This window comes from Apteryx rowi, unplaced genomic scaffold (genome assembly GCF_003343035.1).
Source record: "Apteryx rowi isolate R43461 unplaced genomic scaffold, aptRow1 scaffold_304, whole genome shotgun sequence".
Classification (NCBI taxonomy): domain Eukaryota; kingdom Metazoa; phylum Chordata; class Aves; order Apterygiformes; family Apterygidae; genus Apteryx; species Apteryx rowi.
Genome location: NW_020449464.1, coordinates 920,052 through 946,739, shown reverse-complemented (window position 1 = coordinate 946,739; position 26,688 = coordinate 920,052). Strand labels below are relative to the sequence as shown.

The 26,688-nt window shown below is 41.6% G+C and overlaps 1 protein-coding gene across 9 annotated transcripts in view; it reads left to right on the top strand.

Annotated features, from left to right (window-relative positions):
• WDR7 (WD repeat domain 7) overlaps positions 1-26,688 on the top strand; it is a 172,634-nt gene that overhangs the window by 134,394 nt on the left and 11,552 nt on the right. For 4 of the 9 annotated variants that reach the window (XM_026070102.1, XM_026070103.1, XM_026070101.1 and 1 more), the window contains one exon: positions 1,708-1,807. In XM_026070102.1, coding sequence (XP_025925887.1) covers positions 1,708-1,807 — 100 coding nt within the window. Of the gene's footprint in view, positions 1-1,707; positions 1,808-6,915; positions 7,774-8,147; positions 8,663-12,237; positions 12,409-26,688 lie in introns of those variants that run through there. The other 5 variants (XM_026070106.1, XM_026070105.1, XM_026070108.1 and 2 more) reach the window with 5 other exon arrangements.

Below are 26,688 nucleotides of genomic sequence, written 5' to 3'. Positions count from 1 at the left end.
ATAATGTAGGTGGTGACAGTTTGACATGAACTGGTGCAAAATGTGAATGCTCTCTCGTTGCGGTACCCTCATTACTGCGTTATTGCCCATCCCTGACGTGCCGTAGAGCCCGTGGGTGCCTGCTTCCTGCAGGATTATCCCTTTCCTCGCCTGTGACCGGCTCCTGCCTCTCCAGCTCCCTGCCTATTTCCCAGCGGCTTTTTTGAGTGTTTCCAAGCACTCCTTTTCTTCTTAATAAGAAATCAGATAGCATTGTTATTAAATAGTAATAAGGCAAATAATAATTTAAAAAAGTTTTGTTGCTCCTGCTGACCAGAGGCATCTGAAAACCAGACTGATGAGGCAGATGCTGGCTGGGAAGGGAAGCAACGGAGACAGCCTGAGGCCTGGGAGTATTTCCGTACCCAGGGAAACGGCGTGGTAGGGAGCTGCCTGCAGCCCTGCTTGCCCTCGGGGGGCCGGAGGGCTCTGCCCGGCATGTGGGAGCGAGCCCAGGCAGCCGGGCGCAGGCGTGCGTTCGAGCCGCTTGCTCCCGCCCTTTTCCTGCGTGAGAATTAGCAATTTTCCTTTTTTTTTTTTTTTTTTTAAAAGCCGTGCATCTGGCCAAAATAGCTCTGAAATGACTGCAGCCTCCAGCAGTGCATGGCTGACATATATCTGCTCTTTCATGTATGAAGAATGGTTATTTTTTTTTTTTTTTTTTTAAAAGCCGTGTTTCATGCTTTCTTTTCTGCCCGACTGCCGCCCTGCACTGTAGAAACAAGTGCAGGAGAAACAGCATACCCGTGTGAGAGCAGGTTTTATAGCACTCTGGGAGCCCTTTAAGAAAAAAAGGCAATAGATCATGGTAAGATACTGCTAGTACTGTTGGTTTAAGTCATAAATATGGTCAGCAATGTATTTTTACAGACTGATTCTAACAATCTCTGGCAGAATTTGCTACTGTAAAATTTAACAGTAAAATTAAAATTTACCAGAAATACAGTAGGCACTTTTCAAAGGTCTGCTCTCCCATTTAGAAAAAAGGCACACTAATATTCCCAAATACATGAATGGGAAATAAGGATTTTAAAACTCTCCTGTGTTTCAAGGTGTAAAAACCCCTTGAATTTTGAAATTGCCTGAATTCAAATTAATGCCATATACTCACACTGAACTCTAAGGGATATCACATACTTCTCATTTCTTCTTCACCCGTAAGAATGTTACGGGATTAGCAATAGTTTGATAACTTGTCCTTTCTTTAAAACCAAACAAAAGTCTATGAGTTTGCATATTTTTCTCTGCCCTTTCTTTCATTCTGTATTATTTGATTTTCAAGGAAAAATACTTTGAAATTTTTCAGGGCATTAAGATTGTCTTATTTAATCATTTGACATCCAGCACTGTCATGGTGTTGAGCTATAAGCAACATATACACATGGACATTCAGAGAACTTATAATTATTATTTAGGTTATTACCAAACTCAGCAGAAGTATTTCACTCTCTATGATAAAAATATTTTATGTGGTTCTGCAATAATTTATCAAATATCAGTTGGCTTTGCTTGCTAAATGCCAAGAATGAAAACTGGCAGCTGATGGATTTTTGCATCAAATCTCTGTTCTAGCACTGATGTTAATTACCCAGTGGCATTGCAAATTAATTTTAACATCATGCAGGCAGGTCAGATCTCACCTGTTACTTGTTATAATGTTCAATTCAGGTTCTACATGGTCAGCTATTATGAGCGGAGTCACAGAATAGCGGTTGGAGCTCGCCATGGTTCAGTGGCCCTCTACGACATCCGGACTGGGAAATGTCAGGTAAATAAATCATTGTGACTTCCTCCCCATAAAGTGTGCAAGTTATTGAAAGGAAAGAGCAGCCAGCGCTGCATCGGTTGACATGCTGAGCTGCTGGAACATTATGGATAATGCTAAGGGGATCAATAGTTTAATGAAGGACTCAAAGTATATAGAGCCCTACTGTCTTCATTCACTGGAACTGAATGGGTGCCACAGACGGGTTAATAATAAAAGCCTAAAGTTAGGTGATACTTCTGCCCTGAAATAAATAAAAAATCTAATTTAAAAAAAAAGGTTTTGTAGAAGTAGATTTATCTGCTGTATTAAGCATGAAGAAAACCCCCTGGTTATTTTTTTTTCCTAAAACTCCTCTCTATGAAGCAACGTGATGCTTATGTTTGAGGTATTTTCACTCTTCTGATATTAAATAAGGTATGTTTTTTCTTACTGGTTACCACTGGCCTAGAACTGGATATACTTAAGGATAACATTGAAATAATTCCTTTACTTGGATTTGCTTGGAAATAAAAATGTTTAAATAACAAAGCATTTATCTTCCATCATCTTTTCAGAAAAATTCATTGGTAATATTCTTTCTTATTCCTTGTAATATGTGATCAACTGTTACCTCTCAGTGAATTTCAGTAGCTTTTTATATAAAACTTAGATAAAGTATATACATTTTGAATCTGCTTTATTAGTTCTTTCTGGTTTTTTGTGCAAATGTAATGTTTTTTTGTTTCTAACCTTAGACTAAAATCTGCTCTGCGTAGGCCCTGCAAAATGCAGGTTATAGGTAAGGTGGCGCAGATCCCTTGCAGCCGAATCCACAGTGTCGCTCAGTCCCTTGCTGGCAGAACCCCAGGCTTGGGTCTACACGGGCGGTTCATTTTCTGCTGCTGACTTTTGGTTTTTATTTCCCACGTGTAGTAGCTGCAAAGGTTGTATGCTTTGGTATTTTTTGTTTAGACAGGTGTCCTGTGCAAGCCGAGATGGCCAAATTTATTTTACAAATAGCTATCTAATGCTAGCAAGTAGTATCAGTAGTCGGTTCCATCTTGTTTCAGATTAAGTCATCAGGATTGTGTTTTTTTAATTTAATTATTAAATCAGTCCACAAGAAGTGGTACGTATTGATATGTCAGGTGTCAGTGAGCATTTTTGACATGATTATTTGGAGATAACTGAAAATTAAGAAAATTACTTGTGTTCTGATGGTGCGGATTTCTGATGCTTTGGTTACATTTGGACGACGGGCCTAATTTTAATTACTGAATATATTCCATTACAGTAAGCTGTGTTATTTTCAACTCCTACTGTATCGCATTCCTCAGAGTTCCTATCGTTTCATGTCGCCTACTGCTGTCCTGAGGTCCAGCCATCAGGCCCTAGCAGAGATCAGCACCATGCTGCGCCCAGCTATTCCTCTTCCTCTTTCCAGACGCATGTCCCTGCTAGTCTGCATCACTTCTTTCCAAGCATTCAGCAGCCGCGTGATAAGGCAGGCAGCTGCTGAACGTCTCTCTGTGGCCATCAAGAGGCAGTGCCCACGACGCCTTTACGTGTGCATCATCTCACTGAAAGCCGAGAGTGCAAACCCAGATAAGGCTGGGAAATCTTGGCATCTCAAGCTAGTAGCTAATCCTTAATGTTACTGGAGAAAGAAAAAAAATAAAAAGCACAGCTGTACCCTTCCTTATATCCCTCTATTTCTAGAGGACAAGGAGAGTGCTGCATAACCCATTCTTCATTTAGCTACTGTATTCATGCTGTACTGGCATCCTTGCGTTTTGAACTTCAGATTCATCTATTAAATGGCTCCAAGGAAAGCAGAGGTGTTTATTAATATATGGGGTAATTCTGGAATGTCTTTCTTAATAGTATGAATTCCACGTGGTTCCGTAAAACGTTTTACACAATCCAGTGGTTTAAAACAGTTTAAGCAGACCCAAGGTGCTGATAGACAGGACAGTGAAGTGTGCTTGGAGCTACCTGTATGTCTGTGGGTGAATCTTCAGTGAAGGTCTTCTTCTGGCTTGATTTGCCCTTGGTTTGGCAGGCATGCTAAAATACCTCATCTTTCTCGTCTTTCCTTTTTTTTTCTTTCCAGTGCTTTTAAAATGGATTCTGTATAGTAACCACTGGCTATTTTGAAGGAGCGTGTGTATAGCTGGTGTTTGCCAGCTATGGTGTTTCTCCACGAGGACTCGCTTTTTCATGTTAGTTGGCGTTTCACTGTATTAGGTTCCTGAACGAAGTCCAGATTTGCATCAGTAAATTGTCTGAATAATTCTGCAGGTTAATTTGACATGTTAGTGAATATTCAAAGACTTGTTTTCTTACCTTCTTAGTAAGGTTCTAGGTAAGTCGTGGAGAGCAGAGAGGTCTCGGCTGAAGGAACGGGCTTTGGGGGTAGCGAGGGCAGCGTCATTTGCGGCTTTTGTTATCGTTGGCAAGATCAGGGAAACGTGGTGGGAGCCGGCGAGGTGATTATGAGGGGGCAACGCCATCTATCGGATGCAGGCTTCTTGTTCGGATTCTGGCCCCTTCTGGTATTCCTCACAGCTGCAAACTTCAAACTGCTCAGCAGACATAAGGTTAGGATTGTAGAGCAGAAAATAATGCTTCAAAATTCAAAAAAGCTCAATTTTCTTTTGATGTCATTGTTACGAAAGTTAAAGCCATTCAAAGTGTTTCCCAAAACACTGAAAGTGCCTTGGTGCCTTTCGGAGCAGTGTCAGAACGCGATTGAGGCTGCTCAGCCAGGGAGCACCGGCTGGGGGGTCCCGTGCTCCGGGGCCGGGGGGTCCCGCTCCGACACCGCTTGGGACCGGGGTCCCACTCCAATGCAGAGCAAGAGCTCAGTTCTCAGTCTCCAGGGTACCACGTTGGTACCCAGACCCCGTGCACTCGTCCCCTTCTGTGCTCTCCTGTTGGAACCATTGCATTTTCTGTCCTGATTACTTCTGTATTTCTATCAAGAAAAATATTTATCCAACCCACGCCAGTTTCTATCTTAAGCTCGTTGTTTCTTTMTGTTTATAATGTTTCTTGAACAATGTTGCCAGAAATACAGTATGAAAAATTGCATAATCATTCACTATTTTAAACAGAAATGATGCTTGAATCTTTTTTTGAAGCCATAAAAATAATTTTGCATTTAGTAAACATGTTTGTGTTTCGGGAGCAAAGGTCTTGAAATGTATATGAGAGTTTTGTTAGTTATCCGATTATAATTCACATGGAAGCTATTTTTAAACAGGCATCAGAATTACTTATTGGACAAGAAGGGGGGGGGGCTGTTTGTTTTTCCATTTATGCTTATCATCAAGGGCGTATGTTTATTGATGTTAATGCTGTGATAAGCCCCTGGGGAGAACCAGGAGCTGTCAACGCTCCAGGTGGGACCTCCTTGGGATATGAGCCTGTTCCTGCCCTAGCCACTGTTGCATCGTCTCTTATCAACTGGCCAGGCTCCCTGTGGAAAAAAACATTGTGTTTCTTGACTTCCACTGCTGCTCTTGGAGGATCATTCCAGAATATTGATGGCCTAGAATATCAAGGGTTAGAAAGCCTTTTTATTCCAGCCCCAATACAGTTATGGTTAGTTTTAATTTATTTATTTATTTAATTTATGGTTAGTTAATACAAGATTTTTTTAAATCTTTGTACCAGCATGGGCCATTACACAGAATCACAAAATCACAGAAGGGCTGAGGTTGGAAGGGACCTCTGGAGATCATCTAGTCCAACCCCCCTGCTCAAGCAGGGTCACCTAGAGCACATTGCACAGGATCGCGTCCAGGCGCATTTTGAATATCTCCAGAGAAGGAGACTGCACCACCTCTCTGGGCAACCTGTTCCAGTGCTCTGTCACCCTCACAGTGAAGAGGTTTTTCCTCATGTTCAGATGGAACTGTCTGTGTTTCAGTTTGTGCCCGTTGCATCTCATCCTATCGCTGGGCACCACTGAGAAGAGTCTGGCTCCATCCTCTTGATACCCTCCCGTCAGATACTTGTACACATTGATAAGATCCTCTCTCAGCCTTCTCTTCTCCAGGCTCAACAGACCCAGCTCTCTCAGCCTTTCCTCATAGGAGAGATGCTCCAGTCCCCTAATCATCTTTGTAGCCCTTCGCTGGACTTGCTTCAGTGGCTCCATGTCTCTCTTGTACTGGGGAGCCCAGAACTGGACTCAACACTCCAGATGCGGCCTCACCAGGGCTTAGTAGTGGGGGCGGATCACCTCCCTCGATTATTATTTAGCTTAAATAATATAATTCCCTCTCCCTGTTTTTTATTCCTCTGCCTTACTTACAGGCAGCATTAAAATCCCCTTTCAACCTTTGTTTTGAAAGGTGAAATGAACTGAGGACTCTTAAAAATTTCTTTCCAGTAATAGAGTCTGTTTCGTTAATCATCCTGAGACAAAATACTTATGTTTTGGGCTCAACATAGACTGACTTAAATGTTTATTCCAATCATACTGCTTAGTTTCCCCAAATCTTCTTTCCTTTCCCTCCATCTGTGAAAGCAGAACTTCAAAAAGCTGTTTACTTGAATATTATTTTGCAAGATGCAACTCAGCTTGACTTTTGTCACATCTCCTGTTTTTGAAGCCTGTTATGTCCATAAATGTTTCCAATGCATGACTTCCCCTTCTTCCTTGTAGATTCTTTTTTTATTCCTAGTGCGTTTTTGATGGTGTGTTATCAGATTACTCGGGACGCCTTCCCTTAGCTTAGGATGCAGATCTTGGGTAGTTCTGCCACCCGTGGCTCAGGCACTTGAACGTGGACGTGCATCTCTGAGGCTTTCCGTAGCCAGCTTTTCTTTAATGCCAGAACCAAGCCAATGTACCGTTACCTTCCGGGGTTCCAGGTAGTGTTTGGGAGGGAATCTGCCATGAAGAGCATTTGAGAATAGAAGCTCTCTGTCAATTAAAGCATTTCAGTTTAACTTCAAACCTCGGGTTACACCAAAAGGCTTCGTAGACAGTCCTCTTGCTTCTGCTCAGCTGGGGCGTGTGGGTGGTAGCCTGGCCTTGCYGAAGCTGGTGCCCGGTTTGCTGTTGACTGCAATACCCTCAGGATTTTGCCCTTCTCTGTTTCGTGTTCTCGCTCCAGAGCAGGAGGATCGAGGAGCGGGCGGCCGGCTTTCTCCGTGTCGATGTGTAACACGAAGGAGCCCCGTCCCTGTGGCTCAAGCCCGGCGCGTGCTCGCTGAAGTGTACCTGCCCTTGGCCGCTGGTCCTGCGAGCTGCAGGAAATCCTTTGTGGAGTGGCTGCAGCGTGGCCAGTGGGTGAGCAGGAGGCGTTCCGGCAGCGTTTAGAAACGCCAAGGTTGGTGCATTGCGTGGGTGAAACCAGAGCCCTCCTCAAGACCGAGAAGGACTTCCTTCTTCCGTCCCTGTTGAAGGGAACCTCTCTACCACCCCACTTGGTCTTCGCAACACCCAACTGTGCTGATACGAGCTCAAAACCTGCTCCTGGGGGCAAAATCGGTCACTTGGGAGGTGAAGGAGCAAAGCTCGGCCAGGCCGTGGTAGCTTCGGGAGCCTTGTTTCCCGCGCGTCCGCAGGAGACACGCGGGGTCCGTGCGCGCAGCCAGGGCAGGCGGCGAGCCGGCGCGTGGGCGCAATGCCCGGCGTTGCAGCAGTGGTGGTGGTGGTGGTGGTGGTGGTGCTCACCGGGGCTGGTGGTGCTCCCTGCGCCTGGAGGTCGGGTGCCTGGAGAGCGCGGTGGCCATCAGGACCACCGCTGCAGCCACGAGGCGCCCCCATGCCGTCCCCCACATCAGGAGGACATGGACAGGACCGCCGCCCTGTGCCGAAGCAGCATGGGTTTGGAGGTGTGGGAGAAAATACCAGAAACCTTTGCTTGCAGTTGCTTTTGACTTTGTGGTGTTCGCCTTAAATAATTCATGGAAAAAAAAATCTGATAATATATTACTGTGAATATTAAATTAATCATCCTGGATGAAAACAAAGCTTAAAATGTTATTTTTTCTTATCACGCAGCCATGTTGAATTTAAAAAATCCTCTTTAATTTCAATAGATAGCAAGATCTCAGTAGTCTGGCTTTTGCTGAAATTATGTCAAAGAATTAACATAGGGTTTAGCTGTCTCCTTACAGTTTGTCAAAAATTTTGTAATAATTATCAGCAGTAGCACAAACCATTGTCCTAAATATGTACTCTAAAACAGTTGAAAACAGTTAAAAACAGTTATTTCTATGCTATAGACTAAATAGGATGCTAATGATAGGAATTTTATCTGTTTGAAGAAAACAGGGAGGTATTTTAACTTTAATAATAGAAAGCAAAAACACTTTAAATATATTTTTTTCTTCCTTCCAGCATATTTTTATTTGGTTTTCAAGAAAGATGGTTGTCCATAGTGACTGAGAAATTACATCTAATGATTAATAGAATGATGGATGTCAAGAATCACCTTTTTTTAACAAATAATAAATCAACATTTTTATGTGATAGGTTCTTTCCAGAAAAATGTATAATATTAGTATCACTTATTTAACAAGGTGTCAATTATTAATACTACCAGTAAAATGTTGCCTCAAAGCGAAAGTAATCTGCATTTCAGTATTTTCCTTTTGTTTTGCCTTCTTAGTTATTGTACAGATGCATCTACTAGCATGTAAATTTTACTTAATATTTTAAAACATAGATCATTATGATACTTTAAATTTTTAAACAGTTCCACATTAAACTCTTACTTTCCACTGTATATCTTGCTCATTTCAGGCATATGAGTTTCAGTTTGTTTTTTAAAATATTAACTGGGAATGAAAATTGCAATCCTTCTGTATCCTATCAAGAGCATTCCAAATACCTATCATTTTTTCTCATCTAATGATTGTTTACAATTTAATATATAGAGATTGCATTCTCTCTCTCTCTTTTCTATAAAATTATTTATTAAGTATTTACCGAGAGCTGTTTCCCATTGCCAGTGCCTGACGCGCGCCGCATGTGCGGTTGGCACTAATTCCATTTTCCGGGTGCTCTTGCGCCCGAGCGGGAGCGTGCTGTGGGAAGCGGAGCAGGGCAGTGTCCTTCCCGTGGCGGTATTGATTTGCCCTTCAGCTGTTTGCAGTGCACAGAGAACCCAGGGCCTTGTTGTTGATTATCTACACAATGTCTCGGTGAACATTATTGACCCATTGCCGCTTACTGCCTATGGCTCTTGATTTTTCACACCGTCTCCATGACACTCGTAATAAAACATACTATCTTATTGCTACCCAGCTCTGGAAGCGAACTGATCTACCCTTAGAACAACTGCTACGTTTCTGGAGAACATTTTATTGTATGTGGGACAAAGCGGTGGAGCAATTTTAAGGTTGTCTTTGTATTCTGTTTTAACTGCTACCAGTGCCCCGTGGTTGGACTCCGTCCTGTAATAACGTAGTTTCTTTAGAGAAAAAGAGGCTTATGTATTTTTGCATTATGCTATTGAAAATTACAGTAAAATTGTAGGTGAGGCTGGATCAAAGCTGCTTTTGGAATCTTTGAATAATCAAAAGAACAAAAGAATCAAGTAACAGTTTAAAAAATAAAAAAAAGTTTTACTGTTATGAAAAGTGAAACAACATAAAACATCAGGATCATTTTTACAGTTTTAAATGCTTTGCTAAGTCCCAAAGTAATTATCAGAAATAGAAATATCCAACAGTTTAGCTACTTTATTTTAGCTAAGAAGTTATCGGCTGTTTTCAAATTCCTTTCAAACTCCTTCTCTGGAGATATTCAAAACGCGCCTGGATGCAATCCTGTGCAATGTGCTCTAGGTGACCCTGCTTGAGCAGGGGGGTTGGACTAGATGATCTCCAGAGGTCCCTTCCAACCTCAGCCCTTCTGTGATTCTGTGATTAAATTATATTTATATCCTCAATATTAATAATTAATATTGTAAATTCTAATATTGTAAATTTGTAAATTAATGTTTACAATATTAATACAATATAACATTATAGCATTAATATTACTTTAGATTATTGCTGTAAACTGCCTTTGTAGGCAGATTTCTTTGTTTTGTTTCTTCATAAATAGAGCTGGCTAACAACAAGCAATTTTGTATTTTGATTTTGTACCATAATCAGAACTATACTAGGAGATCTGTTCTGAAGGTCAGAGTTAGTTAATGCATTAGTTAGACATTGGTATATTTTTAGAAGTGTTTTTATACAATAGCTACTGTTGAATTCTTTCAGCTTTTTCCTTTGTTAGAAAAGTAGTGGTTTTGTGACCAGAGTATTTTTAAATGCTTCAAAACATGGTATTCTGAGACGAATGATAGGATATAAAAGATTTGTAAGAGGATAAGATTTTTTTTCAGTCTCACGACATGCTGAGCAGCCTTCGGAGGGAGGCTGAACACCCTCAACATCTAAGGAGGACCCAAGTTCCCTGTAGGAGCAGATCTCTTTCTTTTTTAATGGGGTCTAGTACCACATCCATCAGTGTGGCATCAACATCTCCAGAGCTGCATTAAATAATTTAGTGTGTATTCATCACATGCGATGTGTCTCAGGAAAGCAGAGTTGTGAATGGCCTAAGCTCCTAGGCTGAAGGCTCTCAGGGTGAAGGGAAGGAGAGCGTTAAGTCTCGACGGGATCTCTGCGATCATCAGCTCTCACTTACTGCGTAAGACAGGACATTCAGATCCGGTGTCAGTGGGCGGTGAATATCCTCAGGAGATCATTTTGTCTTGACAATAGATTTGTCAGTAATGGAAAACCTACCAGAATCATCATAATGTGTTTCAGTAGTTAATTATTTTCATTATTAAAATTATGTTTTATTTCTACTTTAATGGTGCTTTAGCTTCAACTTCTGACCACTAGATCCTGTTTCACATTTAACAATTTATAAAAGAAACGGTGAATTTATTTTCTTTTTATGGGTGCTCTTGACTGTGATGGAAGTCACACCATGATACTTGATGAACTAAAAGCCCCGCGTTCCTCCCCTTTGGATGCTCTGAGGCCCAGCGCCGCAGAGTGCTGAATGACTTCTGCTCTTCTCTCTATCACACTGGCGCCCCAAAGAACCACCTTGTCGTCTTCTCGTCAAGTTTGCGTCGCCTTTTGGGGTAGAACAGGCCCTTATGGGAGTCCACTAGGAATACACAAATTCAGCAGTTTTTCCGTTTCCAGTTGCAGTCCGAAGCATATCGATTAGCCGCTGTGAAATCCGTGCAATAGCCAACCTGTTTGTTCCATCCCGCGCGGCCGTCTCGCAGGAGCGGCGTTTGGGCGATGCCACGTGCTTTCGGAGGCCGGTGGTGGGCGGCAGTGCCCTGCGCCAGCAGCGCGCTCACTCGGAGCAGCCGCCTCCCTGCAAAGTGCTTGGCAGGGGCTACGGTGCCTTGCTGCCGGTGTCGTAGTGGTACCAGTTCCGTACGAAGCCTTCCGTCCTTTGGGGGGATTTGCACGAGGTAGGCGAGCTCCTTCTCTTTGCTCTCTGAGTTGCAAYGTGGGCTTAGCTGATAACGTTAGCTCTCTTCCGTTTGGGGAACATTCACRTTTCTCTAACATTTGGAATAAGTCGGGATTAACAGTCTTGCAGGCTCTTTAGCTAGTTTGTTGAAAGCTCTTCTGTGTGATTATGGCTGCTCGTGCACGCTTTCTTTGTGAAGTTTTCTGTTTGGAAAAGCAAGTGATTCTATTCAAAATCATCCTTCTGTTTGAAGAGAAAATTCAACGGTTTTAAGCCAGGCTCTGCAATTAGCTGGTAGTGTGGGCAAGTGAGTCTTTGATCTTGCTTGTCTGGTCCATTTTGCCAGGAAGCAGGCATTAATTATTATTTAGTCCCGGAGCATCTTCATGTGTCTTCTAAAGGTTGAGACTGAGATCTTGAAATGGGTCAAAGGACATAACAGAAAATCAGGGTAGAAAGTGGACTACAAGTCTGATATTTTCACAGTAGCTTGCTGAAATGAAGTACAGATGTATTCTGAACTGGTGGTTGTTCTTATGTCAGCTTTCATGGCCCAATAAACCTGAGGAGTTCATGCTCAAGAGCTTAAAATGTAGTTGTTGTTAATTATTATTATTATTATTATTGGCAAACAAGCACAGCTCTACATTTACAGTATCCAAAAATAAGACAGTTGGAGTGCGGGACTTGTCCCATAGGGAATGTTGTAGTAGCCTGGAGAGCGATGGCYGATTTTTTTAATGGTAATGCTGAAAGGGAACAGTATTACCAAATCCTGCAGAACTTGGTGAGTGATGTTTTATAAATTCTTTCCAAGTGTTTACTTAGGCTTAGTCTGAACAATAGTAAACTGTCACAGTTCTATTGAATGCATTAGTCAGCTGAAATAATTGGTCACGGTTTGTTGGGTTTTTGGTTTTTTTTAAAGTTATTGCATACAAACATTTAAGGTTAATTTTGTGCTTACATCTTAACGTTTCTCTTTCAGTTCTCTAGCTGAACACGATTCTGGCTGAGAACATTTGAAATTTACATTCTTCTTGACATTCATATTCTGCTTGTTCATGTGACTTCTGACAAATTTCGCCAAATCCCAATTTCCAGAAAAACTGCTGGATAGCTAAAAGGTCAAAAGGATGGCTGAAATCAGCTCTGTTTTTCATAGGTAGGTTATATTCAGGTTGCAGATTACTTGTGTCGTGCTCAAAAAAGAAACAAAGCCCAAACCAAAAAGCTCTTACAGCCTCTTTCTGTGTATTAATTTTATTTTTGAAAAGAAATTATCATAAGAAAAGGGCTGAATAAGAATAAAGCTGTTAAGCAATTAGACTAATTCATATGTATACTTTTTTCCTTTATCTGCGTGATCTCACTTCTCTCATAACCTGCATAATCTAAAGCGAACTACATTTAAATAGACAAATACTCGCTGGAAATTTTGCCATTGTTTCGGCTGTTGTGTTCATTGTTATGCACAGATTGTCCTTTTTAGGCTGACCTTTCATTTGTGCAGCTTTGAGGCGAGCGTGGCTCCGAGTTCGGGGAACACAGTGGTGTGTTTATAAAAATCCATGAAATATGTTCTTTGTCCTCTGACTTGTTCAGTAACAAAAAGATGTTTGATAGTGTGAAGTTGGTATCCACTTAGACCAAGCTATTTCAGTGGATTTTTTGAACAGTCAAAGCTCTTTTAAGTGTATGCAGAGCTTCCCTTAACTGAGTCATAGTTATCAGGTATTGCAAAGGTTAAGCTTTATCAGCTGCACAAAAAAAGGTTGAGGTTTCATCAAAAACTTCCATCCTCACAACCTGTCGACCACAATTTGATGATGATTATTGATTATTTCACAGCCTTTCACTCACTCTGGCACTGCGGCCAGCCTTGATATACAGATAGGGCTTCAGTCCAGCTAAAATAAGACTCCATCTTGATAATGGACTGAGATGAGATACTGTTATTTGATAAAGATAATTGATGTTTCACAGTGAATTGGAAAACAGTTCTGCGTGCACCAGATCTGTGGCTGTTCCATCTGCAAATACGGCCATTGTTTACACACCATAACAAAGAAGTACAGTTGAGCAATGCAGCAGTGCTCTTAACCGTCCCTGTGCACACAACACACCGCTGCAGGATGGGTGGACATTTTAAACCACAGCTAAACATTTAAACTAAGGAGCACAATTCCTGATTTTGAAGTCAAGATGAACTTCCGTGAACGTGCATGTAACTTAGCATACTTCTGATGAGACACCCAAAAAAACGTTTTTTATGTTTGGGATGCACTCGATGATTTATTTTCAGATGAGCTAGTATCCTAAGATCTTTCTTTTTTAATATGTATACATGTCACTTGAATTAGGCAAAATGCTACTTTAGGAAGCTGAAATTTGGCAAAGTAAAATAAAGCACAGAGTATGTCTAGATTTCTTCCTTCTCCAAAAGTTATAGCTCGTAAATTTAAAACAGCRCAGGCTTCCCGTCTCCCATGTATGCCTCTGTTGAGTACACGTTTTTCAGCCTCCGGTTTTGAATCGATTAAGGTATCGTTCATTACAAGTTCTGTTCACCCAAGTTCTTTTAGTCCTATTATAACCTTTGTAACCCCTAATTAAGCAATAGGAGATGGCAGGGAGTGGGGTTATCATGAGATAATGACACCCCAAGTGTGTTGTGTGGCACAAGGCTCATCTGTGCGCCTCTAATCCTCCCGGGGTGTGATTATCTAATGATAAACGTACCACATTGCAGCTCATTGATAGCGTTGCAGTGCGCTCGTGCCACTGCGGTTGTGACTGAATTACGCTTCCCATTCCAAACGTCATTTTTTTTTCATTGATTTTACAAACTGACAATTTTGAGGTTTTCTGAAGTGACTTACATACTGTGCAAAGTCATGACCCTGGAGACGTACTTCTTTCTTTTTTGTTTTCAAAGAAAACAAAAACATTTATTTAAGAGCATGAGAACAAAAATAGATGCAGTAATTTTTCCCAGAGTTAAAGCAGTCTCAGCAGGTTGGACACCATTGAAAACAAAGGTTGATGTTAAATTCAAAGCATAAATTATTAATATTTTGCATAAGATTGTAAGTTATCATCAACATGCAATTGAAATTTAACTTTTTCTTTAGAGGTGCATTAGTAAAGTAAAAATAATGATGCTCTGCTACTTTTTTTTTCAAATTTAACATTAAATCAGTGTTGTCAGACTATAGGTATATTTCAGGTGACTAGATTTTAGGATACATGATTTTTATTGGCTTCGGAATGATGGAGAAATATTAATGTCTGAAAGTTGCTTAATAATATTTTGCTCATCAGAGTCTATAGCAGTATTTTAAAGTCACCACAGATTTAGTATCATTATTTGTTAGTTATTGTCATGATGTGATTGATAACTCCTACGTTCTTAGTTTGGGGACCTCTCCTCATTGTGCCAGTAAACATCAGGCATTTCATCTAGCTTAAGATATCTACCCTGGAATGATGCATGGGAGACTCATGAGAAGAGGATCTGTTTCTCGCCATTGATTGTAAGGGGAATCTAGAAACTTGGGGTCGATGTAATTATCTCTGCTTGAAGGTGTGTAAGGTAAATTCTCACTGGGCAGCATAAACTAGCCCAAAATCCCCAAATTAATTTGTACATACTAGTAATTTGATTATTTTTCTTTTCCTTTAGAAACTTTAGTGTTGGGATACATAGTGAAAAACTAGCCCTTACTGAGTCACTAATCACAAGACTTTAGTTAAAACATGAGAATGAAAAGTGCCTGCTGTCCTTGCATCTTCCAACCAACCTGGCAGGGTGACAGATGGAGGCCTGTCTTTCCAAAAATGCATGTTCTGCTCTTCCAAAGAGAGCGTTTACACTGAAAGAGGTCCTCTCTTGTGCCGAACCGTATCAAACGTTGTTCACTTTTGGTGATTTTCAGTATTACAAAGATTTGGTGAGGTTATCATCAGTGTTCTTTACCAAATGTATTATGTTGCAGGAAGGACCCGAAAGCAGGGCTGCGCTATGCTTAGCCTTGCAGAAACATTGAAGTAAAGACCTTACCCCAGCGAGCTTACCACTTCTGTAGGCACAGCAGAAGAAGGAAGTGCGCAAGAAATCGAACACAAGTAGAGCGAGTTGTTTCAGAATTTTCTTGGATTTGTTACGTAAATCTTTTCACTGAGACTAAGTTAGGCAGGGATTAACTAAAGGGAAGGCCAAAGAAAGGAAGAAAGGGCAAGGGTGTGAGAAACGGTAGTAAAGATGGGAACAAATCTCAGCAAGGTAAAACCGTGAATGGTAGTAGTGAGTGATTTGGAAAGTGCTCTCACGATACCAATACCATCCTTCCTCTAGCTTAAAAGTGGATTCAAGCTGTGCTTTAAACTTCCCCTATCATTCAATCTTGAGAATTTGTGTGTTGTTGACAATAATTAAGTATTTATTTAACATTTTGTTGTCTGTTCTACTTCCATGAATTTTATTGGAAAATATCAGCATAATTCCAGTATCACTGGTGTTTCTGAGGTAGTTTTTGGCTATTGACTTGCACCTAGGTATTTTGTTATACCTTGAAGGCATGAAGAGGGAATCCTCACAGCAGACAGAAAGCAAAGCTCTTATTTAGATGGAGCTATACATTCGTAAGGTGTGTGAAGCTATGGCCACAAAGTGCTAATATGAACTATACAGGTATTTTAATGCATGTTATGGAGAGATTATATCTTATGTGTAATGCTGTAACCAGAGCAAAGCTATTGAGCCAATTTTCTTCCATCCATCACCATGCTGTTGAACGGCCCAACTCTGCGTTCTCTGCATTGCAGAGCTTTCTGTTGCACTGGAACAGGCTTTCTTACTTAAGGAATTCAGGATCAAACGTCAGCATATATATTTATATTTCACATGAATATGATCACTGATGCTTCTCTTGAAGCTGTTACAGCTTTACTGTTTCATAAATTTTACTAAGTTTGTTCAGGGACTTTTTTTGGTTTGGGGGGAAATTAAGATTGTTTGGAATATATTGCTGACCGTTGTCATTAGAAAAATCAAGATGATTTTAACTCCAAACAGTGAGTTTTAAAAAAATGTTAATTTAAGTGTTGCTTTTGATCAGTCGGTGTTTGTCTTTGGTCTTGGTCAAATATGTGTAGTAATCAAGACAAACACCGATTGATCAAAATCAGGTCTCTATTATTTTTTAATATGATTCAACACCAAAGTCATTCTGCATAGCCACAGATTTTGCTGCTGCAATACATCTTGAATACTACCATCTAAAGGAAACTAGTGGGTCAGAGCCTCAGTGTTGCAAGTGCATGCAGAGGTACTTGCAGCATGGTGGTACCTTGGGTTCATTTCTTGTCCTGTGACTTCAGCAGAGTTAAGTGGCTCTAACTGCATGTTAGTTCATGTAGTCTTAGGATAATAGGATCATAGGAATATGGTTCTTCAGGTTGGAAGAGGCCTCAGGAGGTCTGTGGTCCAAACTCCTGCTCAAAGAAGGCCAGCTGCAAGGTCAGATTAGATTGCTCAGGGCTTTATCCACAGATGGAGACTGCACAACCTCTCTGGGCAACCTGCTCCAATGCTTGACTGTCCTTCTGAAGAAAACGTTTCTCCTCCTATCCACTCAGGATCTCTCTTGTTTCCACTTATGCCTGTTGTCTCTCATTGTCCCACACCATTGTAAAGAGCCTGGCTCTATCTTCTCAATGACCTCCTCACAGATATGGGATGGCTGCTCTTAGGTCCCCCAGAATTCTTCTCTTCTCCAGGCTGAACAAGCCCCAGTCCTTCAGCCTCTCCTCACAGGGCAAGTGCTCCAGCTCCTAGACCATCTCAGCAGCTCTCTGCTGAGCATGCTAGTTTCTCAAAGTCCTTCTTGTTTTGGGAACCCAAGACTGAACACAGTATTCTAGATAAAGGGGGGTAATCACTTCCCTTGGTCTACAGGCTATGCTATTCATACAGCCCACGATGCTGTTGGCCTTCTTTGCTGCCAGGGCGCGCTGCTCACTCATGTTCAGCTTGTGCCTACCAGGACACCCAGGCCCTTTTCAGCAGAGCTGCTCCCCAGCCAGGCAGTCCCCAGCCTGCACTGTTGCAAGGGGCTCTTCCTTCCCGGGTGCTGGACTTTGCAGTTGTCCTTGTTGATCTTCATAACAGCCCATTCCTCCAGCCTGTCCAGGTCCCCCTGGAGGGCAGCCATGCCCTTGAGCATATTGACTACTCCCCAGTTTGGTGTAATCTGGGAACTTGATGGAAGTGCTCTCTGTCACCTCCTCCATGTCATTGAGGAAGACATTAAACAGGACAGCTCCTAGGATGGACCTCTGCAGCACTCCACTTGTCACCAGCCTCCGGGTAGAGGATGACCCATTAACCACTGCCCTCTAAGCCTGATCATCCAACCAAGTTTTTACCCATCTAGTTAACCACCCATCCTGACTGTAATGTCCTAAACTGGATACAAGGATTTGGAGGAAGAGGGTGGTGTCTGTCTATCCGCTTACTGATTTTTTTCCTCATCCATCTGTTGAGTAGTCAGGTTATTCTTATAAAAGCAATTAAATTTGAAGTAGAAAAATGAAGGGAAAGATGGAAATGAGGTTAGAATTTGTTATTTATGGAAGATTGAAGTTGAGTATAAATAGGAGGAAGAAATGATATTTAGTGTATTTTAGTAAAACAAGTAACTGCTATAAGACATCTCTTTGCCATCACTTTGACTTTATTTCTTTTATGTGTATTTCTAAGCCCATTCTTGATTCCCATGCTCATCATCTGTATACCTTTTTCAAAATGGTAAATGCTTTTCATTGTGGACTGCTCTTTCCTATGTTAGGAAGCATGTAAAGTGAAAAGTGAACACAGTTCCAGCCTGGATATTGCTGTGATGATGATGGTTGTATATTTTGATGTGTAATTTCTGAAAACTTTGACAACTGTAACGCAGCCTGCTGAAGCTGATGTCATTGCTCTTACTGACGCAGTTAAGTATGTGCTGAGGTGTTCACGGGCTCTGGACATTAGCTGATATTTGTCCTCTGATCTGCATTCCCTATGAATAGAGAATGGACTGGGAAAATTAATGCAAAGAAAACCACACAGTATAGTCAAGAAAACCCTAAAATATTCTATTTTCGTTGATTGAATCTTGATTTTTCTTCATGCATGTCTAGAATTACATTTCATACAGATGCTTCTGATTAATCATTAAAACCTGATGTTGAAGCGAGTCCTGCTTAGTGTAAATCAGCTCTAAACCTGCGGCGGTGAAATGTGGAAAGGGCTCCTCACGGAAGCAGGTGATTCGTTTAGCTGAGTAATTGCTCATTCGTTACGTCTTTTCCTCTCTCTGTGAAGCCCGTCAGCCCTGTGTAATCGCTGCCGTACCCCAGCGGTGGCTCGCGCAGGGCCGTGCGTGCAGCGAGGAGCGGCGTGCAGCTGGCCGGGAGCGCGGGGCGGCCGGCGCCGCTCGGTGCGGATGCAGGCACCAGCTCTGGTACCTAAAAATGGCCTGCCGTTTGGAGTGGAAGATTAAAGGGAAGCCCGAGTTCTGGTTCTGCTTATTGCCAAGCAAAAGATGCTTTTAAACGTTTGCTAGAATCGGTGCTATGTTGGTCTTGGGTGCTTTATTTGGCTCACTACAGAAATAAAATCAGGGCTTCAGCAGTCAAAGCAGTAATTGAACTGCGCATAATATTATTTTATTTCAGTGCCTAGGTACCTGTGTGTATTTTTATTACACAAGGCAGAAAATTGCTTAGTACTGTATTTGGAATGAATAGGTTGCCCATGTGAAATAGCTTGTTTTAACTAAATTTGATCACTAAAGAAACGACAGTCACTGTTCTCAAGCAGGGTACTTCATAGGCAGAGAAAGACAGACAGCTGTCCTGCAACCTGAACAGGTACGTGCATTCACTGACACTGTCGCACTGACAAGTTCAGAGGAGCCAGGAAGACCCTTCATGGAAGCACACATGCTCAAACTGCAGATGGAAGGTAATTGCCAAGTCTAGACTTCTAATTTTATAGGCCCGAATGCTTTCCTGCTGGCGGTGCCGAGGATGGAGCTGGTGGATGGCGGGGCACTCCCGGGGAACCGCAGCGTTGGGCGTGCTGCGCCTGGCCCCAGCTGCACCCCTTGGTGCCGTCTGCGCGGCAAAGAGCCCTGCTAGCGTGCAAGGAGGCCTCGGGGTTGCTTTGGTGTGTAATCTGACCCTCAAAAGCAACAGGGACGTTCACCAGGGAAAATCCCTAATAGCGCAATACAAGGTAGCGCCGATGAGTGCACCACTGGCAAGTGGGGCAGAAATTTAAGGGGATGCTCTTCAGCTACACCAGGACTTGAATGTGCTACATTTTCATGTCCTCACGGATGCAGTTGACATTTTCACACGCAAACCTCACTCTGCAGCTTTTCTTACCTTGTACTTGTAGCGCAAGGCTGCCTTGCAGAAGAGGAAAGGCATCATGCTGTCCTGTATATCGCAGGCATCTTCCCCGGAGGCTGCAGGAGCTTTACCCAATCTTTGTAAACACGCCTAATAATACAGTTGAGGGACTTTATTCATTTTCATTTTAACAAGAAATGGCCTTCATCTATCAATAGCAAATCCCGACTACATAAGGCAACTGTCAGCAATAACAAAATAGCCACCTTTTTCAAGTTTCCCAAATGTCTTTTAAAAACAATGTGTTTAATTATGCCCCATTGGTTAGGCTGGTGGTAATTTAGCAGTGTATTTTATGAGAGTAACCTGCATCGATATGTTTCTACATGGGAAGTTGGTGGGGATTTGACCAAGGTGTGAATTTACAGCACACTAACTCCTCTGCATTAACTTTCCGCTTGGATGTTGTTGATCTGCACCAAGCCTGCCTTTGTGCATCGCAGATAAATCTGCTTTGCACATATAAATATATGCATTAAGCTACAAGTAACAAATGCAAACTGAGAGTCCTCACTTGCACTCTAGTGAGCGCACAATAAATTCGTACCATAACTCTTACCCTAACTTTCCAGGCTCAATAGGCTAAATAATGAGGCCTCAGGAATTACTCCACAGAATTTATTTTTTCGGACCGTAGTGATCAGCAGTGCTGGTTTTCTAAAGGACAGTTATGTCTCTTTCTGCTCTTTCTCCCAGCTGACTTGGAGGCTGATTTAAAGGAGCTGGCGTATTCCGCCTTGGCGGGCGTACGATGGTTGCAGGTGTCGCAACGTTTTGGGGCAGGAGGAGAGGCAGGGAAGGATGTCAAGGGTAGGCTGTAAATCCAAGGCCGGGTATCAGGAGTGCTTTTGAGTAATCAAAGTTAGTAAAAATTAAATAAAAAACAGATTCAGTTACAGCTTTCTTACAGTTTAGTTCTTATGCCCGAGCTGTTGGCTACCGAAGTGGGGAGCTGACAGTATAATCGATTTCGCTAAGGGTTTTTTTCTTTTTGGAGTGATACAATTCAGTATACAAGAGTCAAGTAGACTGGAAAAAGGTATTAAACTTGCTGACCAGCCTCCGAGGCCACATAACCCCCCACTGAGTTCACAGATTTAATACAGCATGGAGTTACCAGCATCTCTAGAATCAGTGACAGAAAAGGAGGAGGAAATGTTTCCGATACAGATTTTATACTGAGGTGTGCAACGACAGTTGCCATGTAACACATGAAGTAATATCTAATTTAGCGGTTACTTCCTGTGCTGGCCATTGAAAAGTGGCCTCAATTCTTCTTTTTCCTCACTAGAAGAGCTCTTCTCTCAGGTGTTGCTAAAACAAGTTTTCAGAGCTGCCTAGGGAGCTGCCCAGATGAGAAGGGGATAAGGATTTTTTTCCTTGTTCATGGAACTTCTATAGGAAATAATTTCTCAGAAATAATACTTTCATTAAAGAGAGAATCTATAGGCAACTACAGGAAGATTTGGCATCACTTAGCCAGATAAATTCTTGTCAGTCACCCGTGTTTATAAAAACTGTAGTCCTTTTACCTACAGGGCTATCCTTTCCTTTAAAAACAATCTGCAATTTGTGCATACACGATAAAGAAATAAAGCTTTTAGTCCAGGTGTGAAAGTACATTTTGGAGGGAATTGAACAGTAATTAACACCGAGCAAGGAGAATCTGTATCCCTAACATACTTAACGAATTCATAACCAGAAAAAAAGTATGAACCTATTGCCTCTTATTCTTTATTTGTCAATTATTGAATAGTTATTGATCACTCGTTTGTTTTCCTTTTTCATAGCTGTACAATAACTTGTAATGTTGTAAGTTTTATTACTATCTATTATAATGAATGACCTTTCCCAAAACTAGAGCTAGAGCTCTGGCCGTTGCTCCCGCTCAGGTGAGGCAGGTCTCTGCTGGACTTGCACGCTGTCGTTTCTAAAGAAGCCTAAATAACTGTATTTAAAAAAAAAAAGTGGAAAAGCTGATAGTTTTTTTTCCAAACACAGTGACTTTGCACCATTGAATGCAAACAGCTGCACACAGACTAACTCTCTGTAGATTTACAGTTTTAAGGAAATGTTTTTCAAAGCTTTTAAAATTATGAGGAGATTGACTTCTAAATTTCCTCTGGTTTTGAGAACCTTGATTTTAATGCTTGTAACTCTTGGAAGAACATGGTGAAAGCGGAAAGAACAAGCAGCAGCGGGGAGTGCTGCAGCAGGTCGGGATTTGGCCGGGAATTAGGGAAGACGTGGAAACGGCTGGTGATGATTAGGAAATTAGAGCGAGGAACAGTGTGACTGGAAAATCAAGGCTGAGTTCAAAAATTATGGCACAATGTCATTTTTTCACAGAGTCCACAGGGCAGAGGACACTTCTAGAAGGATAATTAAGTCCCCAAACCCTACGATTCTGGCAGCGAGCGCTGATCCTGTTAGCTTTGCCTACTCCATTTGAGTTAGCGAACGCTTTTGTTTAAAGTCTCCAGTCACTTGGGAACTATGGATTTGTGTGTTTTGTGAGTACATTGAAGGCTATGAAGTCAAAGGTTAAAAATACTGCAATGCTCAAAATATGTATGTGGTGGTGTTCCAGCTAGTTTGCTTTAAAGCTTCTATGAGTAAAGGTGGAGCTGAAAGGGAGCAGTTGCACCTCAACAAAAACTGTTTCAGCCCAAGTGCCTCTTGCTGTGACAAAGTCCCATAGCTATTATGGTTTCATCTCTGCTCACATAACTTAGAATAAATTTTAGCCAAATGGTATCCTGGCAAAATACACTTTGAGTGGAAAGAGCAGGAAATTTATTGGAATAAATGGTTGCAAGTCTAGTGACAGCTGCTTAAATAGCAAATGAGAAAAATTTGACTTTCTGAGAATACATTTAGCAAGTCACCTAAGGACTGAGAAGTTTTACAGGTTTGAGCCACCGCGTACTCCAATTGTAAACTTTCACATAGAAGTGAGAAAATGTAGGCAGATGAAAAGCAGATTTTTTGTAAGTTTAACTCTTATTATAAAATAGTATTTTACTAACAGTAAATACCATTTACTAACAGTAAGTAGGAAAAGGGAATGTTCCATAAAAGATACAGTATCCCAATTTCTTCTTAATTCACTGTCAGGCTTTAATTCAAGTAGTCTAATTAGAATTTTTAATAGCTTTTTCTTTCAATAGTGATGATTTTAATGAAATTAAGAATTTTGAAGAGCAGCATCTGTAGGAGAGCGCAGTACCTGTCTTATCACTCTTTGGTGCTATGAGCCATATGGTGTTATCAAGATACAAATTTTTCTTTTCCTAAGTTTCTAATGTTTAAAAAAGACAGATCTGGAAACTGCATTGTTTTAGTGCAGTTCACTGCTAAGAATTGCATCAAACTTACACGTTTCCTAGGGAAATATTGTCACTTGTCCTATCTGCTTTTAAAATCGGTTTTAATAATATTTGATTTTACTCTCCTTTTTTTAGAACCCAAAGTCATGCCTGAAACGTGCAGTCAGAAGCCGTTCCTCTGATCAGTTCGTGGCAGTGGGCTGTAGGTTTTCCCGTGCCGGGGTAATAAATGTGCTTCGTTCGGGGAGGGGGTACGTGCCAGGCTGCGGGGAAGGTGGCTTGCCCCGCTGCTGGGAGCGTGCATGTGGGGTACGTACCCAGCACGGGCCACCACCACCACCGTGCTTCGGTCTACGCGATGGGGACCCGCCTGGCGCCGATGCAGCCCCGTCCCACGGCTCCTCTCGGACGGTAACGCAGCCCAGAGGCCTCCGTCACCTCGTTGGATTCTGCCAAACCTGCTGCACCGCGTCGGCGTTCCTCCCTGAAGCCTTCTGGCACTCCTGAAATTAGCTGGGGTTGTTAATGGCCCGTTAGATCCACCTCTAGCTAGAGCTCCTCCAGCTTTTCCCTTCCCGGGCGCTCTGGTCGTGCAGTCTCCTGCTGGATCTCAGACCACACTCAGTGGCTTGTTATTGCTCATCGTGTTTCAATTCTGTCTTTCTAGCAGTTTATACAGCCCCTCCGATTAAAGGTATGATTTACGTGTTGAAGGTTGGTTAGGTGAAGCCCACCTGATGCATGGTAACCTATTCCGTGTTTGGGGTTTCTGGAAAACGTTCCAAGTTTTTTCTTCCTGTACAGTGCTCCCTGGATATCGGCTGGGATATCGGCCCAAACTTCCTCGCCTCTACTGAATATCGGTCTTGAGGGATTTGTGGTTCAAGATCCGAACCTTTACGGTGCTCCACAGCAGTGAGCATGTGTAAATCGAGAGATCGGTTATGTGTCCATGTGAACTTTTTTTTCTAGATTCCTGTTCATACTGTGTATTTTTACACAAATGATCTGTAAGTATTAGTATACCCCTTTTAGTAGGAATTTAAAATAATTATATTTAATTTCGTATCTCACAAAATACTACTTAAGAACCTGAAGAAAATATTTAGCACTTTCTTCTTCCATTTTCGTAGATGTGGATATCCTAGTCGTACTCATAATTCACATTTTCAATTATTTTCCTAGAAGTTAAGGCATGAAGCTTAGCCTTTAGCTGTTGAAGCCTCTTTTAAAACTGTACTTGACAAGGAGATTGGAATTTCAGTAATAATACCCTGTTGTCTAACACATACTAATGCGTATCTTCTGAGGTGGTGCTGCGGTATTATAAACCTCTAAAAGATCAATGACATTAGATTCACAGATGAAAAATTACTGCTGGTATTAGGGACTGACTGGTTTATATGTAAGGGGGTAATTAATTGCCATTTGGATTTTGATGGTGCCCTGTGAAAATCTTGAACTGACAAGCACATTCCTAAAGTGAGAGCATAAATCAAATGTTTGTAAGCATCTGGGTGCCTGGAAAGTAGGCTGGATTGATTTGGGGAGCTCCAAGTGCATACTTTAATAAAAGCGATAGTTTGGAGGGAGTATGAGACCAGTTCTTGCTGTTCTGTATAGTGTCCTGACATGTCCAGGATCCGCAGCCATACGTCTGAGAAACGTTTGAAAACATCCTGTAACACTTGACTGGCTGCAGCTGTCATCTAATTTTTTCTGGATTAAGTTTGGTCAGGAAAGAAGCTGCCTCATTTTCTGGTTGTCATTTGCCCAGGAAGTAAAAGCAAATTGTAATGAAGGACTCACAGCGGGAGAAACTCCTAACAAATGAGAGGCGCATATTGACGGACAGCCAGCATGCTGCTTCAGTGATAAATGTATTTTTATACGCTGCTGCTCAAGGTCACTCTCTGCGCTCATTGTATGCTGGCTGTCAAATCACACAAGTCACATTTTAATACTGCGTAATTGTAATGGTTGATGCAAGATTATGTTACAGTAAGATTAAAAATTAAGTTATATTTTTTATTAAGTTAAAGTCAAAGCCCAAGTATTAAATTTTTTATCTTGATATTATTGAGAAGCCACTTGAAGGACAGGAAGAAAATTAATTTAAAGATGCAAATATACTCTTTTCTCCATACAGTCCTGAAATTTCTACTGCAATTGTCAGTATACTTGAACTATCATAGAAATTTAATTATTAAATGTGCTGAAGTTTTTACTATTAACTTAAAATTATTTTAGATATTTCCACGAAGTTGCTTGGAGAGTAGGGAATTTTATTATTTTTTTTAATGTTTGTGGAGATACTTGAAGGGGTGTCTTGAAAGAATTAACTTGTAGTCTGACTACTGAGGCCAAGTTTTGTGCAAGACCCAGGAGCTCTGCCCAGAAAGCTGCTTCCCTTTGCTTTTCCGAGAGGTGCTCGGTACATCGGTGCGGAGACGTGGCTGGCATGCCCGTGTTGGGGGGCTGCACCGCTGTTGAGGAAGACCCGTCAGGTCCATGCGCATCAGTGTATGTACTATATATTATTCGCGATTAAGTATAGAACTGTCAAGCTTTGCATTATTCAGAATCCATCTATTTCTGTAAAAAAACAAATGAAATATAGTAAAGAACTGCGTAGATGATACTTGCGTGGGGGTGAGTTGGTAGCTGATTTCTGCCGTATGTAGGTAAGAGCACGGGTGGGCCTGGGTCCCTGCTGGTGTCTGTGCCCGCTGTAATGCTCTTATACCCGCACCGGCAATCTGCTGAAGGACAAGAGCTGTTGGATCCCAGAAACCTTTAGACTACAGGTTAATATTAAAGAGGCATAGCTATAGCAACCTTCTGTTTGGAATTAAAGGTCAGTAACGTAATGGAAATTTGGTAGCTTCCTATCATCTGTTGAAAATCCGGATATTCCTCTCCGCCGTGGGTACGTGTCTTAAGTGTGTATATTCTGAAATAAGTAAATTTGCCCCATGAAACATCTAAGTAGTGCATGAAGAACTGTTTAATAAAACAAGACAAATGTGCTAGAGCCTAAAAAGGAACGCTGCTGCAAACGAAGATAAGATTCACAATCTCCCRAGGAAAGAGAAAAATGGGTCCTGGGTGTAGTACGCTGCAGCCGTGTTGAGGTGCTGTTAATCTCTTTAGTGACTCTGAAACCGAGAAGAGAAGGTGCTGAGATAACTTGTTTACCTTTACAGCATACATATGTATAGATATGTATATGTGTGTGTGTGTAGGTATGTATATATATAGCCTTTGTAAGTATGTGTTTTTATATATTCATTTCATAGATTTGCCATTTTTATCTTCATTTCAAAGACTGATATTTATTCCCCTGAGTGATTTGGGTTCTACATACGTTGGAGGTCCCTGTACCCTAATTTAACATTAAAATTCAACCTACAGGTTTTAATTGCAAAAGAAAATTTTTGTTGGGGGGATATGGAGTTGCTCGGTATGTGCCACTTCCAGAGGAGACCTCGGGGACGTATGTGCCGCTTGGTAAATCACCACTGTCCTGGTTTTCTCTTCATAGCTTGTTTCTGGTTACGTTATTTGTAACATGATGCTAAAAAAGCCAGAAACAACTGATCTATGAGACCGAGCTTTATGTATTGATAAGATCCGTTCTGAAC